The sequence below is a fragment of the Anomaloglossus baeobatrachus genome, chromosome 4 (assembly GCF_048569485.1).
Source record: "Anomaloglossus baeobatrachus isolate aAnoBae1 chromosome 4, aAnoBae1.hap1, whole genome shotgun sequence".
Lineage (NCBI taxonomy): Eukaryota > Metazoa > Chordata > Amphibia > Anura > Aromobatidae > Anomaloglossus > Anomaloglossus baeobatrachus.
Window position 1 is genome coordinate 393,973,567 of NC_134356.1, and position 18,160 is coordinate 393,991,726.

General features: G+C 42.9%; 1 protein-coding gene across 1 annotated transcript in view; it reads right to left on the reverse strand.

The window, feature by feature from the left end:
* The window catches only part of CDC123 (cell division cycle 123), a 90,749-nt gene that overhangs the window by 19,561 nt on the left and 53,028 nt on the right, over positions 1 to 18,160 (reverse strand). The window contains exons 8-9 of the mRNA XM_075345271.1: positions 9,687 to 9,762; positions 967 to 1,089 (exon numbers count right to left, since the gene is read on the reverse strand). Coding sequence (XP_075201386.1) covers positions 967 to 1,089; positions 9,687 to 9,762 — 199 coding nt within the window. The remainder of the gene's footprint in view (positions 1 to 966; positions 1,090 to 9,686; positions 9,763 to 18,160) is intronic.

The following is an 18,160-nucleotide window of genomic DNA, read 5'->3' on the forward strand; positions in this document are numbered from 1 at the left end:
TCCTTGGAAATGATGTGGGAGATCTACAATCCAAATTTGTGGGTGCAGGAAACACAGTTTGAGTGAAGGAGGACACAAAGGGAAGCTTCGTCCTTCCAACCCTACAGCTTCTCCATCCAATACAAGCATTCAAGTCAACACCAGAATGCTGATGGACTGTCCTGGCAAGAAGAACCATAGACTATCTACAGCTGAGCAACATGGACTTAAGTGAGATAGCCAGAGGCCTGTGTAGACCTCATGGCATACTCACTTATTAAGAAGGAGGGAGAGGTTGTGATATTGTGGGTTATGTACCATTTTGTGTCGGTTAATGTTTAGGTGTGGTTCACTGTCCATTATTTTTATTGCTTGTGTGTACATTGTATTGTCTGCAGGGTTACAACTCCTTGAAGCGCTTCTGTCCCTAGGTGTGGGGGAGGGTGCCTGGAATCCACCCAACTTTGCTTACCTGGGGGGATAAGGCAGTCTGTTTGAGAACTTGAAGAGAGAAGGACTAAGATTGATCCTCTGGGCTGAAGGGGACACCCCAGAGAGACTGTGAGAAACCTCCATTTCCCTGGAAAAGGACTGCTGGAGGACTGTGACTTATCCCCGGGACATTTATGCCATTACTGGAATATTTTACCCTCTGTGTGGTGGATTATTTGATTGACATTATGGATTGCATGGAATAAATATGCTTTGGATTGCTCACTCATCTCTCGCTATATTGATTGTGTGATATGAGAGAAGGACTCACTCATATCATCTTGGCATAAGGGCAAAAAAAACAAAAGGTGCAAAAACTAAACATCGCCCGGTCATTAATAGGTATTAACATTCTTCCTTTCACCTGCAGAGTGTACCATGTGCACATCGCTATGGTAAAAATCGTGAGAAAAGGCGTTGGTGACACTAGACAATCCCTTAAACTGGTGCAGCAAATTCTTTCAATAATTTAAAAGGTAGAAATCTTCTACTTACAGTCCTCGTCAAGGAACTTGTACTGGATGTTTTCTTTGAAAAAATCCTGTATTGATCTGCGGATGTCCTCTTTTTGCTTACAGATGTGTTCATAATACTGTGTGTAATCCCGCTGAGATATCCCTATAATAAGTATATCAGACTAAAGATTTATGCCAGAATATATAAATCAATACAATCACTAGAAGCATAATGCATCCTACATTAACATGCACAAACTGCTAGACTAACAAAGCACAAGAAAATCACCGCTGAGCACATTACCACTATGTCACTGGCAGACCACAAAATGCCCAAAACCTCCCATACCTGGACCTCTGTGAGTGCGACATAGGGGGATGTAATTAACTCTGAACTGAGTATAGTGAGGCCTTTATATACCGAATAAGCAAGTTCTGGGTGTATTTAAGTTATGGTCAGATTTTAATGAAATGGCAAAAAGTCCAAACACCACAATAGGATCACAGCATGTACTGTAGGTAGGGGTTGTCTCAAATTATGAAGTTATCCAACTATCTATGAGATACCGTATTTTTCGGACCATAAGACGCACTTTTTTCCCCCCAATTGTTGGGGAAAGTTGGGGGTGCGTCTTATGGTCTGACTATAGGGCTACGGCCGGGAATGAGGGTGCTGCGGTGGAGCGGGTCATCGGGGGCACGAGCAGGCTGTAGCAGCCTGCTGTGACCACGTGGGCCCGCTCATTACATATGCACGGCCATCCTACTGCCCATTTCTCAGCGCAGAAGCCGACGCCGACAGGTGGGCGGGAGGACGAGCGGGGACGCGTGCATAGTAAAGAGCCGGTCCGCATGATCACCCCTGGCAATTACAGCCTGGAGCGATCAGTGCGGCTGTATTCACTGCCCCCCCGCGCATCGTCATCATCAGCGCAGGGTACAGTGAATCAGTGTCCTCACCCGTCCCCGTGTGTTGAGCCGTCCCCCTGCAGCACGTGATGTCTTCCTGTCTGTGCAGACTGATCGGCATAGACAGGAAGACATCGCGTGCTGCAGGGGGACGGCTCCACACACACAGGTCAGTGGCGCAGAGAGGAAGATGATCGGTGCTGCAGGGAGTGAGGAACAGGTGAGTATAAACATTTATTTTTTTTCTCTGTGCTATAGGATACAGGCCATATACCAGGATGGTATATGAGCACGATGGGGGCATATAGCAGGATGGGAGTATATGAGCAGGATGGATGGGGGGTATATGAACAGGATGGGAGTATATGAGCAGGATGGATGGGGGTATATGAACAGGATGGGGGTATATGAACAGGATGGGGGTATATGAACAGGTTGGGAGTATATGAGCAGGATGGATGGGAGTATATGAGCAGGATGGATGGGGATATATGAACAGGATGGGGGTATATGAACAGGATGGGAGTATATGAGCAGGATGGATGGGGGAATATGAGCAGGATGGATGGGGGTATATGAGCAGGATGGAGGGTATATGAACAGGATGGGGGTATATGAACAGGATGGGGGTTTATAGCAGGATCATATACAAGGCAGGAGGATTATTACCAGGATGGGGTACCTTAGTAGAGAATTTGGGGACATTACCCGATAACAGTGTCAGCAGCAGATCCTCGCCCCATAACAGTGTGTCATGACCAAATTTTTTTGCTTAAAGTTTTATTTTCCTATTTTCCTCCTCTAAAACCAGGGTGCGTCTTATGGTCCGGTGCGTCTTATAGTCCGAAAAATACGGTAACTTCCTGATGGCAGGGTTCAGACTGCTGGGACCCCCACCGATCCTATGAACTGGGGCTTTGAAGACCCCAGTGTAAATGGAGCAGTGGTCAATCAGGTGCACTGACACTCCATTGATTCATTCATCAGAGATAGCAGAGAGCTGCGATGGTCTGGTCTTTGTCATTTCCATTAAGAATGAATAGAGTAGATGAGTGCATGATCGACCACTGCTTTCTCAGGATCATTGGGGGTCCCAGTGGTCAGACCCCCAGCAATCAGGAAGTTATCCCCTAACCGTAAATAGGGGACAACTTCTAAATCTGTGAAAACTTCTTTAATGTGAAACAAGAGGAAAAAAAAATTAATAAGCAACTATATTCTGAAGTGTAACACCATGACTAAAATCTTTATTTAATACCATATGTTTTGGGTAATCAAAGCGGGATTATGGAAATGATCCATGCAGTACATGAGTCATCATATAGCAAGCAAGATTGTGTGAATCCATCTGAAAACGCTGAGATAAGTTACAGGTCCTTGTCAGCTTCTTCAATATGACGAAAATATTAATCATAGAACAGAATCATCAGATTTTTTGCATCTACGCCAAGGAATTTTTATAGATACATGTCAAATGTGCTAGTGGAAAAACATTTCACACTGGTATGTTTAAGAATACAGTATTGGCAATGAAGCCTTCAATATATGACCTATTTATGACCTGATTGATACGTCTTTCCTTTATAAATTACTGTGATGCAAATTGTAAAAAAATGAAAAGACGTTAATAAAAAAAAAAACCTAGGGTTTTTTGGATTGAAAACAAACTAATAATAAAGATTGAATAAATTTAGAACAATATTGAAGGAAATCTATCAGCAGGATTTCCCATTTCAAACTGTTTAAATATGCATGTAGCTACTTCAAAGAAAAGTCCAGCAATACCTTTACATGGCCAGTTCACACCTCAGTTACTGAGAAATCAGCATTTAAAATTGATATTGAAATGAGTCTGAAGAACGTTTTGTAGATGCCTATGTCATTGCAGCTCTATTTCCCGCACAGTGCCTCATTCACCTGCCTCACTGACGCCTCCTTTGCCTTAAGTCACATATCATAGAAGCTGAGAGTCAGGGAGGAGTACACATAGAGCTGGAGTGACAGAGGCTTTAGCTCTACAGCCTCATTTACAGATAAATTCAAAACATGATTTCTAAGTAATGAACGAATGGCATGACCATGTAAAGGTAATACTAAACTTGTTTTTGTAAATGCTACAAGCACACAAATAGTTTGGGTGAAGGTGATTAAATTCCACTGAAATATTCCCTTTAAATTTATTTTACAGTTATAAAATATTGAAGAAAAAACAAAAAAGCCAGCACTAAATGTGCACTTCAGCACTAAAAATTCCAAACTGTACTTATTATAAAAAAATTTTTTGAGATTTTTGGCAAAAAATTGCAATTTCTTGAGCTACCCCGCCACGTCACGGCAAATCTCATTTGGGGCAGTCCTACACGAAAATATTTTTATAAAATGTGCCATACGGCCTCACATATGAATAGTAGAACTGCTCTTAGCAGCACTCACCTGGTCTATTTCAATCCCGTACCCATGACTGAATCATGGCTGTGGGCGGGACAGGTCCAAGCAAATGCTGCATGAAGTAAATAGCCTGTGGACAGGGCCTGATGACTGAATGTGAACAGTCACCAACCGCCAAAATCTAGACAGGTGGAATACATCTGCCCCAACAGAGATTTGCCGTGAAGTGGCGGGGTGGCTCAAGAAATTGCAATTTTTTGCCAAAAATCTCAGATTTATAATAAGTACAGTTGGAATTTTTTAGTGCTGTAGTGCACATTTAGTGCTAGCTTTTTTGTTTTTTCTTTAGTTATTTATATTTATAAAATATTGCTGCATTTTAGAGCTAATCTTAATTTAGATGTACATTTAATTCCAGTGAAGAGGTATTTTTTGGCTCATTGTACTTCTAATTAAATGAGAAACATAGCAAAAAGGAATTGGTATTTACCAGCCAAGGTCACAGAAACAAATGCACAAACAGAAGGAAACAGTCCTCCTTAATAAAGGGGGTAACAGGTGCAAAATACTGATGAAACAACCACTCTCAACCTACCAGTTAATAGAGGGGTGATTGGCCAGTATTAGAATTACAACACAGATGAAGCATGTATTCGGCACTGGGTGTACAATTTCAACTATATATAATAGTCTCAGAATCTATATCATAAAGAGTGGGTCTCTGTCTCAAGCCCTATACCCGATAAAGCATCTTCCCTGATGAATCCTGGCGGAGGAAACGCGTCGGGAGGCTTTTGGAGAATTTATTAGGGCAATTTGGTAGATAAGAGTCTCTTTGGGACTGTCCTTGTAAAGGCAGGAGCTAATGCGGTATTAGGGTCCAGTTTAGTCCACTACAGGGTAAGAGCTCTACGCCTGGTTATGGACAGACACCAGATTCCTCCACATTTATGATCCTTTCAACATGAGACCTGGATTTATGGGTGAGATCAATCCTTTTCTCTTGTATATCACCACTGTGATTATTTAACGGCATGATTGCTGTGAGATCTTTATTTATGGCTAAAACTAATCCGCTCTGTATCACCACTGTGATCAGGTGCAACTATTGATTAGTAAATCACCATTGTGATTGTACAATAATATTTCTCCAAGGCTAGGTAGGATATGAGAGCTCTATGAGAAAATACATTTATGTTGGCTGTGGCAACCATCATGAAATACCTTGGTAATAATTAAGCATCTGAATAGCATTAAATGTGACTTAAATGGATGTTTCTAACCAAGCTTTTTGGAGATTCTATATGAACCATCAGTTTGTTGTGCTATATTGTATCAATATGTGTAATCTTTAGGCACTGCTATAGCCCTCAGTAAATCAGCGGATTAGTACAAATTGTAATTATATCTAATATTTAGATCTTGGTCTCTCTGCAATCATTACAACCTGAATGGTTGATTAATGTTGATGTTGCGGTTAAGATAAATTCTGATAATCTAGTGGCACATATTTTAATAAAACAGGTGCTTGATATACAGATATTGCATTAGTCCTATTGGACAATAAGGTTCTTTTTTCTTTCACTTTGTGTTAATTGCACCAATTTTTTGCACGTTTATCCTTTTAACTACTAGAATAAAAGTTATATATTAATTTAATCCTATACTATGCTGCGACTATATCCCAATTTGGAGGAGGAATTGTAACACTATATTCATTTAATGTTATTACAATTGCTGGTATCCTATATATAATAATAATACTATTTATTCACTTATACAGGACCATTAATTCCATAGCATTTTACAGACATCATCATCATTGTCGCCAGTGGGGCTCACAATCTAAAGTCCCAATCAGTATGATGTAGTGTGGAGGAAATCCACGCAAACACGGAGAGAACACACAAACTCCTGGCAGATGTTGTCCTTGGGGGGGGATTTGAACCCAGGAAACCAGTGCTAACCGATGAGCCACTGTGTGTTTGATTCAAAACAATATGGCATTTTAGAAAAAACAAAACATATCGTATTTTTTGGATTATAAGACACGCTTTTCCTCCCAAAAATTGGGAGTAAAATGTGGGGTGCCTCTTAAAATACGAATGTAGCTTACTGGGGGGTGGTGGAAAGGGGTCACAGGAGGCAGGGGCAATGCTATGCGCTGTGCTGCGGGCACTGCTTTCTGCGGTGGCCAGCACTGCTCTCTGCGGTGGGCAGCGAGGCATGGGCCATTCTGAAGATGTCAGCCGTTAGGGCTTCAAATAAGGGCACCGACAGTCGGTGCGTGCGCAGATAGAGCTCTTGGCTCACAAGCTCTCAACTGCGCACGCGCCGACTCCGGACGCCATTTATTTGAAGCCCGCACCGCCGATATCTTTAAAATGGCCAGTGCCTCACTGCCCACAGCGAGCATCAGCACAGAGCAGCGCCTGCTTTGTAACGACCGCAGCATCATTGTACTCCAGCACCGCTCCTGTGACGCCCGCTGCCGCTCCCCTCTGGTAAGACACCACCAGATTATAAAACGGACCCTATAATTTATTTTTGTTTACCCTTTTTTTTTTTACCTCTAAATTTGGGGTGCATCTTATAAAACGAAAAATAAGGTACTTAAATAGCTAGCTGGGGCCAAGCCATGTGGCAAACTAGTCAGACAGGTGGGTCCCCAGCGGCTTGTCTCCGCCTGCTGCCCTGGATTGACAGGTCTTTCACTCTACATGCAAGTAAGGAGACACCTGTCAACTTTTGTCAGTGGGCAGTGGGAAAGCCACTGAGGACCTACCAGTCTCCCGTGCGGCTTTATCCTGGGCTGGTTATTAAAGTATGCATGTTTTTCTAAGACACACTGCAACATCTCATACTCAAAACATACCTGGCTGAAACTGTACAACCAGTGCCTGGGAACCCCCCCCCCCCCTACAAAAAAACAAAACAAAATTCACCAGATAAAAGCCACCAACCAACACATCAAAATGGCAGATGCACTTGCAGGATGCAGCTGGCCCCCTATGATAAAAGGTGTGATTAACACAGGTGCAGAATACCGATGAGACAACCACTCTCAACCAACCAACTCATTGAGGGGGTGGCTGCTGGTATTAAACTTGCAAACTGATGAGGTTTTACATAGGGCACCAGTCACACAGATATATGCAATGCACAGTGTCTGGCACACAGCCTATTAATGACGCACATACTATTAGATCAGTGGCTGCCCAGCACTACATAAGTGAATTGACACATAGGACAGACACCCCAAAAGGAAATTGTTTATTGCACGTACCTGTGTGACTGGTGCCCTATGTAAAACCTCATCAATGTGCATGTTTAATACCAGCAGCCACCACCTCCATGATTTGGTAGGTTGAGAGTGGCTTTTTCAATCGGCATTCTGCACCTATATTACCCCTACCTTTATCAAAGGGGGCCCGCTGCATCCTGCGAGTGCATTTGCCATTTTGACCTGTGTTGGCTAGTGGTTTTTTTCTGGTGAGTTTTTTTTTCTTTGAATTTATGTCCTTTTCGGTGAATTACAATCAGTGCCTGATAGATGCTGCCCGTGGGTAAGGCTGCATGTATCAGCTGTCAAGTTCATGTTATAGGGGTTATCCAACATAAGATTGAAAAGTAAAGGTTTACATTATGTAACTGAATGATTAGAAAATCACTAATGTTTCTCCAGTACATATTACAAGTGAAGTAACAATGTTCTCTAGGTAGCTAATAAAAATCCTCGTTTTGTTTCTGTTTGGACATGCACCGAAATCAGTCTAAAAAAGTAAAAATCTTGTTAATTGAGTCTTAAAATAGGGATTATATTCTGCTAATGGTGCTGAGACAGCAGGCATGGGCAAATGTTATTTCCCTGAAGTGTTCACCCCTATTAACGGAAATGTAAAGTTAGAGACTCAAAGCATATTAAGAAATTATGTATAATGCGATAATCTAATATACAAGTAGAGTTCAGTAATGACGTTCTGTAATTTGGCGGACGCTTCAGAATCTGATCATATATCATGCACTTCGCAACGCAATTACCATCGTCCTCTCCTCTGGTTGATCAAGAGAATATCCGCTCATATTTACTTGCCTTAATGCAGGGGTCCTAAGCTTGGCTAGGTACAAGGGCCGCACATAGAAAAAAAATAATTTGGGAGGCCGCATTCTTTTAAGGACAAAGTGACATGTTTACTGGTATCATATTTTTTTTTTTCTTATATACCTTTGGATCACTGATTTTGAACATTTTTTCTTTATTATAACAAACGTGCACTTTTTTTGTTTAAATATACATTTTGCTGGTAAAAAAAAAAAAATCATGCATTATTTTGATTTTTTTTTTTAAATGTTATCTCTTTTTGTAAGCAATAGAGTTTTACAAGTAGCACCATATAGTAATTTTGTCCAACATCTTGTAGTAATGTTCCCATACTGGTCCTCATCTTTTAGTAATGTCCCCCATCCTGTTACCATTCTTGTAGCAATGTGCACCATCTTGTTCCCCATTCTTTAGTAATATGCCCAATGCAGGTCCTCATCCTCTAGTAATGTGCCCAATGCAGGTCCTCATCCTATTGTAATGTGCCCATCCTTGTCCACATCCTGTAGTATTGTGTCCATCCCTGTCCCCATCCTGTAGTAATGTGCCCCATCCTTGTCCCCATCTTGTAGTAATGTGACTATCCTTGTTCACATTCTGTAGTAATGCCACCATCCTGGTCCTCATCCTGTAGTAATGTGCCCCATCCTTGTCCCCATCTTGTAGTAATGTGACTATCCTTGTTCACATTCTGTAGTAATGCCACCATCCTGGTCCTCATCCTGTAGTAATGGTCCCCATCTTCGTCCTCTTCCTTTAGTAATGGGCCCCATCTTATACTAATGTGCCCATCCTTGTCCCCTTCTTGTAGTAATGTTCCCATCTTGTAGTAATATGCCCATCCTTGTCCCTATCCCGAAGTAATATACCCATCCTGGTCCCCATCCTGTAGTAATGTGCCCATCTTGTGGTAATGTGTACATCCTTGTGCCCATCCTGTATCCTGTGGTAATGTGTACATCCTTGTGCCTATACTGTAGTAATGTGCCCATCCTGTGGTAATGTGTCCATCCTGGTCCCCATCCTGAAGTAATATCCCCATCCTGTGGCTGCCATGGAGTTGTGTAGAGAGCGCTAGACTCTGTTCAGCGCCGGCAAAACGGTCATCTGAAATAAAGCGCTGACGGCTGTGGCCCCTGGACCGGTCGCGATTGTTACAGAGTTCACGGGTCACAAAAAGCAGCCTAAGCGGCCGCATGTGGCCCGCGTGTTTGAGACTCCTGCTTTAATGGGTCATAAGGAGATGGTTTTATCCTAGATGACATTCTAAAGCAACAAATGTTAAGATTTTATAATTTGTCTTTTTTGCTCACCAAGACACATACAGTATGTTGAAACATCTTACATATGGGTTTACTTACCTATGAGCTTGTTTTCCTTAACAAAGCATCGGAACTCTGCCCCTGGAATGAGTTCACACCACTTTCTGAGAACAAGCTAAAAAAAAAAAATAAAAAAAAAATTAGAAAACTCCAGTAAAAATACTCTTTTCTTCTTAATTAAGAGTGTCCATACTATAGAAGCAGCCAAGATGGCTTAAGGTGGTGTCACACACAGCGACGACGTCGCTAAGTCACCATTTTCTGTGACGTAGCAGCGACGTCCCGTCGCTGAGTGTGACATCCAGCAACGACCTGGCCCCTGCTGTGAGGTCGCTGGTCGTTGCTGAATGTCCTGCTTCATTTTTTGGACGTTGCTCTCCCGCTGTGAAGCACACATCGCTGTGTGTGACAACGAGAGAGCGACGAACTAAAGCTAGCAGGGAGCCGGCGTCTTGCAGCCTGCGGTAAGCTGTCACCAAGGTAAACATCGGGTAACCAAGCGAAGTGTTTTCACTGGTTACCCGATATTTACCTTGGTTACTAGCATCCGCCGCTCTCAGGCTGCCAGTGCCGCCTCCCTGCTCCCTGCACGTGTAGCCAGAGTACACATTGGGTAAATAAGCAAAGGTTTGCTTATTACTCCGATGTGTACTCTGGCTAGGAGTGCAGGGAGCCAGCGCTAAGCGGTGTGCGCTGATAACAAGGGAAATATCGGGTAACCAGCGAAGCATTTTGCTTGGTTACCCGATATTTACCTTAGTTACCAAGCGCAGCATCGCTTCCACGCGTCGCTGCTGGCTGGGGGCTGGTCACTGGTCGCTGGGGAGATCTGCCTGTTTGACAGCTCACCAGCGACCATGTAACGACGCAGCAGCGATCCTGATAAGGTAGGTCCGTCAGTCGTGATCGCTCCTGCGTCACTACGTGTGACCCTAGCTTTAGCCCATGAAGAAAAATGGCCCAAATTGGCTTACCCGAGTTTTTATTCTGCATGTAATGCAAACCAGTACATTAATATTAAGGAGCTATGCACATTTTTACTGTCGTGTTGCTGCAAAAGTATTGAATGCCTACTGTTAGATACCACATAGATTATTGGGTGTCCAAAGAGTTTTAAACTATGTGGTTAAACTATTAAAAAAGTTTAATAAAAATGTATTGTCCAAAACGAACAACACCTTTAAGGCCCCCTTCACACTTCCGTGAAAAACACACACGTGTGTTACGGGCCGTTTTTCGGGTCCGTATCCCGTTTTTGTGTCCGTTTTTATGGTCCGAGTGGCATCTGTGTGAATTGCGTATACTAGCCGTGTTTGTGTGTAGAACGTCCGTGTGTGCGTGTGGAATTAACGTGTATGTGTACGTGGAATGTCCGTGTGGAATGTCCGTGTGTGTGATGCACAATGTCGTTTATAAATGTCGGCTGACAGCCGACAGAGTTGCGCGATGAGAATGAACTCGGGTGAACTTCACACGACTTCATCCTCATACCGCGGCTCTGTCTGTGTCGAGTACTGATTAGCGGTCACCTGTGAAGGATTCACCGGTGACCGCTAATCCCCCGAGTGACTGAAGTTTCCCCCCCTCTCTCATACTTACCGATCCCCGGCGCGGCGCTGCACGGCATTCACACTGCTGCGGCGGCTTTTACTATTTTGAAAAAGCCGGCCGCTCATTAAACAATCTCGTATTCCCTGCTTTCCCCGCCCACCGGCGCCTATGATTGGTTGCAGTGAGACACGCCCCCACGCTGAGTGACAGCTGTCTCACTGCACCCAATCACAGCAGACGGTGGGCGTGTCTATACTGTGCAGTAAAATAAATAATTAAAAAAACCGGCGTGCGGTCCCCCCCAATTTTAATGCCAGCCAGATAAAGCCATACGGCTGAAGGCTGGTATTCTCAGGATGGGGAGCCCCACGTTATGGGGAGCCCCCCACCCTAACAATATCAGCCAACTGCCGCCCAGAATTGCCGCATACATTAGATGCGACAGTTCTGGGACTGTACCCGGCTCTTCCCGATTTGCCCTGGTGCTTTGGCAAATCGGGGTAATAAGAAGTTAATGGCAGCCCATAGCTGCCACTAAATCCTAGATTAATCATGTCAGGCGTCTCTCGAGATTCCTTTCATAATTAATCTGTAAATTACAGTAAATAAACACACACACCAGAAAAAAATCCTTTATTAGAAATAAAAAACACAAACATATACCCTGGTTCAACAATTTAATCAGCCCGAAAAAGCCCTCCATGTCCGGCGTAATCCAGGATGGTCCAGCGTCGCTTCCAGCTCTGCTGCATGGAGGTGACAGGAGCTGCAGCACACACCGCCGCTCCCGTCAGCTCCACGCGGCAAATGAAGATTGCCGCGCGATCAGCTGAGCTGTCACTGAGGTTACCCGCTGTCAACACTGGATCCAGTGACAGCGGGTAACCTCAGTGACAGCTCAGCTGATCACGCGTCTGTCTTCAGTTGCTGTGTGGAGGTGACAGGAGCGGCGGTGTATTCTGCAGCTCCTGTCACCTCCATGCAGCAGAGCTGGATGCGACGCTGGAGCATCCTGGATTACGCCGGACATGGAGGGGTTTTTCGGGCTGAATAAATTGTTGAACCAGGGTATAGGTTTGTGTTTTTTATTTCTAATAAAGGATTTTTTTCTGGTGTGTGTGTTTATTTACTGTAATTTACAGATTAATCATGAAAGGAATCTCGGGGAGACGCCTGACATGATTAATCTAGGATTTAGTGGCAGCTATGGGCTGCCATTAACTCCTTATTACCCCGATTTGCCAAAGCACCAGGGCAAATCGGGAAGAGCCGGGTACTGTCCCAGAACTGTCGCATCTAATGTATGCGGCAATTCTGGGCGGCTGCTGACTGATATTGTTAGGGTGGGGGGCTCCCCATAACGTGGCGCTCACCATCCTGAGAATACCAGCCTTCAGCCGTATGGCTTCATCTGGCTGGTATTGAAATTGGGGGGGGACCGCACGCCGTTTTTTTAAATTATTTATTTTACTGCACAGTATAGACACGCCCACCGTCTGCTGTGATTGGGTGCAGTGAGACAGCTGTCACTCAGCGTGGGGGCGTGTCTCACTGCAACCAATCATAGGCGCCGGTGGGCGGGGAAAGCAGGGAATACGAGATTGTTTAATGAGCGGCCGGCTTTTTCAAAATAGTAAAAGCCGCCGCAGCAGTGTGAATGCCGTGCAGCGCCGCGCCGGTGATCGGGGAACGGTAAGTATGAGAGAGGGGGGAAACTGACCGACAGACTGTGAGAGAGGGACAGACAGACAGAGAGAGAGACCGACCGACGGACTCAGGGAGATTGACCGACATACACAGAAATAGAAAGAATGGCCGACATCACTAGAAATAAAAACACCAAACGGACACGGACTATAGGTAGATGCATACGTGTTTACTAACGTGTGTGCACATACCCATAGACTTTCATTGTGTCCACGTGTGCGTGCTCCGTGCAAATAACGGACATGCATCCGTGCAAACACATACTGATCACGGACACGCACACACGGACATAATGAAATAACGCACGTGTGACCACAATCATAGATTAACATTGGTGCATGTTTGTCCGTGTCTCCGGTATATACGGAAACGGAACAAACACGCACGTGTTTCACGGAAGTGTGAAGGGGGCCTAAAAGGGAGTTCTCATAAAGAAAACCCTTGAGGATCTACTGAGGATAAATTGATCACAAAATTTCCCACTCTAGGGATCTCTAGCAATCAGATTTAATAAGGTTAGGAATCTAACAGTAAAGGTTATTTCACATATGCAGTTTTGAGCTGCAGTACCTAAAAATGGCCACTACATAGTGTATGGAGTTGTGCTGCTCTGGCTCTGTATAGTATTCATATCAAGATGCTGTCTGTGCAGATAACAGCTGATCAGTGGGGGTGCTGGAGGTCAAACCTCCACCAATCTCATACTGATGACCTATCTTAAAACTAGGTTATTAAAGGGAATCTGTCACCAAGTTTTTGCCACATAATCTGATAGCAGCATAACAGAGGCAGAGACTCAGATTGCAGCAAGGTGTCACTTACCGGGCTGCTTAGTGTAATTTTGATAAAATCCCCGATTAATCAACAGTAGATTATCATTACAAAACTACTTGTCCTGCTGCCAGGTAGTCCAGCATATTCATGAGCTCTGTATAACTGCTAGATCTGCAGCAGAAAAAAAATTGATTTTATCAAAATGACAGCAGACAGCTCAGTAAGTGACACATCACTGGAATCAGGGTCTCGGTTTCTACATTATGCTGCTGTCACACTAGGTAAGGGGAAAAACCGAGTGAATGGTGAAAAAGGAGGGGAGGGAAGAGGGAAACCCTGTCACTGCGGAATGGGGAGATGGTGAACCCAGATAAAACCTTCATCTGGCCCCTTGGTCCCCTGAAGTCCCAAGATAGGTTCCACAACTATGCTCTGAGCAGAATACCTGGCCCTGAACTGGACGGGAATGGACGGGATGAGCACTAGTCAACCCCGCCAAGTCCTAAAGATGACACAGGAGAAACAAACAGGGGAAAGCAAATGAAAAAAAAAACAAAACTAAAAACGGATCTCCAAGATGACTTAGGGAGAGGAACAGCAACATACAACAACCTTTCTCCAGATGATTACAAGCCGACTGCAATCAGGATCGTGTAGAAACTTAACTCTATCACCAGCAACATACCAAGGGGAAATGCAGGTATATAAAAGACAAAGAGTGAGAATGATTAGCAGCTGAAAGGAAAAGATCTCCACAGGTTCTGAAAGATGGAAGAGTAAACCCTAATAGAGAAGGCAGACAAAACTCAATTCACGCCACAGGAGGAAAGGATGGAAAATGAAGGAGCAGTTTATGCAGCCAAACACAGCGACCTTCTGCAGCCAGACACCACAGGGTTGTCTGTCAAACGTGACACAACCATGACAGCTGCTTTCAGATGAGGTAGCAAAAACCTGGGGACAGATTACCTTTAATGAATCTATGTCAACACCATTAAGTTTTTAATTCTACTCCTCCTGAAACAAAATTGACAGTCTGTATTTTGCAGGCACATGCAGGGTCCATGACATGCATTTTGTAGACATTTTTCAGATTGGCTAGTGTAAATTAGTGATTGTCTCTAACAGATTAGTGTCCTAAAAATGGACTTATTAGGGCAAGCAAGAAAAAAGAAAAATAAAAAATGGCTAAATTTGTGTTAGTGATCACTTCTCTTTTGCTGAGATAATCCATCCACCGTACAGATGTGGTATATCAAGATGCTGTCTAGAGAGCAAGATTATTGCACAGGTGTGCCTTAGGCTGGCTACAATAAAAAAAAAAACAAAACAAAACACACACCACTAAAATGTGCAGTTTTATCCCACAGCACAATACGACCGATGTTACAAGTTTTGAGGGCGCGTGTAATTGGCATGCTGACTGCAGGAATGTCCACCAGAGCTGTTGCCATGAATTGAATGTTCATTTCTTTACCATAAGCCATCTCCAAAGACATTTAAAAAATGGCAGTACGTCCAACTGGCCTTACAACCGCAGACTACGTGTAACCACACCAGCCTAAAGGCCCTGTCACACACAGAGATAAATCTGCGGCAGATCTGTGGTTGCAGTGAAATTGTGGACAATCAGTGCCAGGTTTGTGGCTGTGTACAAATGGAACAATATGTCCATGATTTCACTGCAACCACAGATCTGCCAAAGATTTAGCTCTGTGTGTGATGGGGCCTTAAGACGTCCACATCCAGCACTTTCACCTCAAAAAAGTCTGAGATCAGCCACCCCGACAGCTGCTGCAGCAACCGGCTTGCATAACCAGAAAATTTCTGTACTAATTGTCAAACAGTCTCAGGGAAGCTCATCTGCTGCTCATCTTCCTCACTGGGGTCTCCACCTGACTTCAGTTTGTCGTCATAACCGACTTGAGTGGGCAAGTGCTCACATTCGATGGCATCTGGCACGCTAGATAGGTGTTCTCTTCACGGATGAATCCTGTTAACGCAGGTAAAATGAACCCCTTCTCAGATTAACCCTGGGTATATTTTGGCCCAGGCCAGAGTATACCCCGGGGATTTCCTGTCCAAGGCCAAACTATACCACTGAGTGGAAAAATGCCAATATCCAGCAACTTTGCACAGCCATGAAAGAGGAGTAGACCAACATTCCACAAACCACAATCAACAACCTGATCAACTCTTTGCAAAGGAGATGTTTTGCACTCCATCATCAGGCAAATGGTGGTCACAACAGGTACTGACTGCTTTTCTGACCCCCTTTTTTTCCCCGGGAGCCCTACAATCCTGTAAAAAGGCATATTTTAAAGTGGCCTTTTGTTTTGGCCAGCCTAAGGCATACCTATGCAATAGCTCTGCTATCTAGTCAGTTTCTTTATATGCCACATCTGTGACGTGGATGGATTATCTCGGCAAAGAAGTGCTCACTGACAGATTTGTACAAATTTGTGAACAATATTTGAGAGAAAAATGCCTTGTGTGTACATAGAAAAAGTCTTCGATCTTTGAGCTCATGAAAAAGGGGAGCAAAAAAAAAAAAAGTGCTGCGCATTTATATTTTTGTTGTTCAGTGTAGGTGCAATTTTAAAGGGGTTGTCTTGGACAACAAACCTCTTAACTATAATTCAATTAAACCCAGTCTTTACTAGGAATTTCTAACTTGTCAACTTGTCCAAACGATTAACCAACTAAAAAAAAAAGGAACCAGTTCATGACTGGTATTCACTGATTTTAATTTTTTTTCTTAAAATTCTAAATTATTTACCATGGTGCAAAATTAAAAATGCTTTTTTTACCGTTTAAACCTCACTGGGCGATATTCCGGGCTTTTTTTTGCTCTTTAATTTTTCTTCCTACCCTTATTCCAAAAGCCTTAACTTTTTTATACCTCAAATGCCGCTGCATGCTCCACCCACGGCTGTTAGAGGCAGATGATGACTGAAAAACACAGCCATCAGCTATCGGAAAAGATGTGGGCTCAGCATCAAAGTCAGGGACCCGACACATGATGTAACTTTACGTCATATGTCAGGAATGGGTTAACAGGGTTTTTGTTCAATTTCTAGTTCCAAAAGTTGCAAATTCTTTAAAAAGCTGCAGAAATGCAGCAAATTGAAAACTTCTCCAGAAACTTTACTCCAGGCAGGGACTGGAATAAGATGAACCCCAAAAATTAAACATTTGGTAAAAGTCACATTTTATGAATCTGTCTAAATATCTCGATCAATAAAAGTTGTTGAGGAAAAATAAAAAAGGCAAAAAAGTAAAAAAACAAACAAAATGGAAAGTGGTGCAAAATGTATAGAGAATACAAAAGCCACAAAAAAAGGAGAAAATTACTAAAGTGGAGAAATGGCAATGGTGAAACAGAGCCTTAGAGATTATAATATAAATATAAATTCTAGAAATTGGATAAAATCATCTTAAGTAGAATAGTAAAACTGCTATGAAGAAATGTAAACTAAAAGAAAATTGTTGCTAAACTTTCTAAATCTGTAAAAATCCCATCCACTCAACATAATTGTTACTTAGACTCATGCTGGATTTGTCATACATTTCACAGTGTGTGATATTCTAATAAGCCATAGAAATGGAAGTGGCCAGTTAGTGTACTAGCAGTGATTGCCTCTTAGTGAGAAGTAAATATATACGTAAATCTTCATGTGAAGCTGTATCAGATCACTCCAAGAGACCAATTTCAGTCTTAAATATTACTGAACTAATTACTTTTGCAAATTGCCTCTTCAGAGAGGAAGAGGACTTGAACTCTAGTGACACCTATTGGATGTAAAAATCCTAAAAGCCAATATCAACCCTTCAATGAGTCTTGGGATAGAAGCCAAACCAGAACCCCAATTTTCAGACACTGTGTTTTGGGGTATTGCAAAGTATGAGATCTGATCTGGTTATGTGAGAGGCTTAAGACTGGAACCTAAGGGGAAACGTTTCGCCTTGTGGAAAGTATCATGCCTGGCATGTCAGTATAAGGAGGTTATAAGCCACGCAATGCTCATCTGGGGAATCTAATATGCAAATTACAATCTTAACTAATTACTAAAATTCCCTCGTTTATCCGTGAAATATTGGCAAAGTTAACAGAGCAAATACATTAGAAAAAAAAGTGTGAATTAAAAAGTGTATTTCAGCAACAGAAAATTAAACACTAATTTAAAAAAATAATTTCCTACAATCCTGATATGTTTCATGTTATATTTTCTCTGCAATCAAAATAGTTAAAATCCAATTAGATCACCGTGAACATAATACATTGTCACAATCATGTTAAAACCCTGGAGGTCAGGCTGACTGGCAATGTAACAATTTAATTTCCTATTAATCTTAATGTGAGGTGAAGGTAATTAATGTATGACAAGTTTATGTGGCCTGAGGCAACAACATTTCCCCCACTCATTTAGCTAAAGAGAGAAGTAAATGGTCCAAGAAGGGCATGCTGTAAAAATATGGAT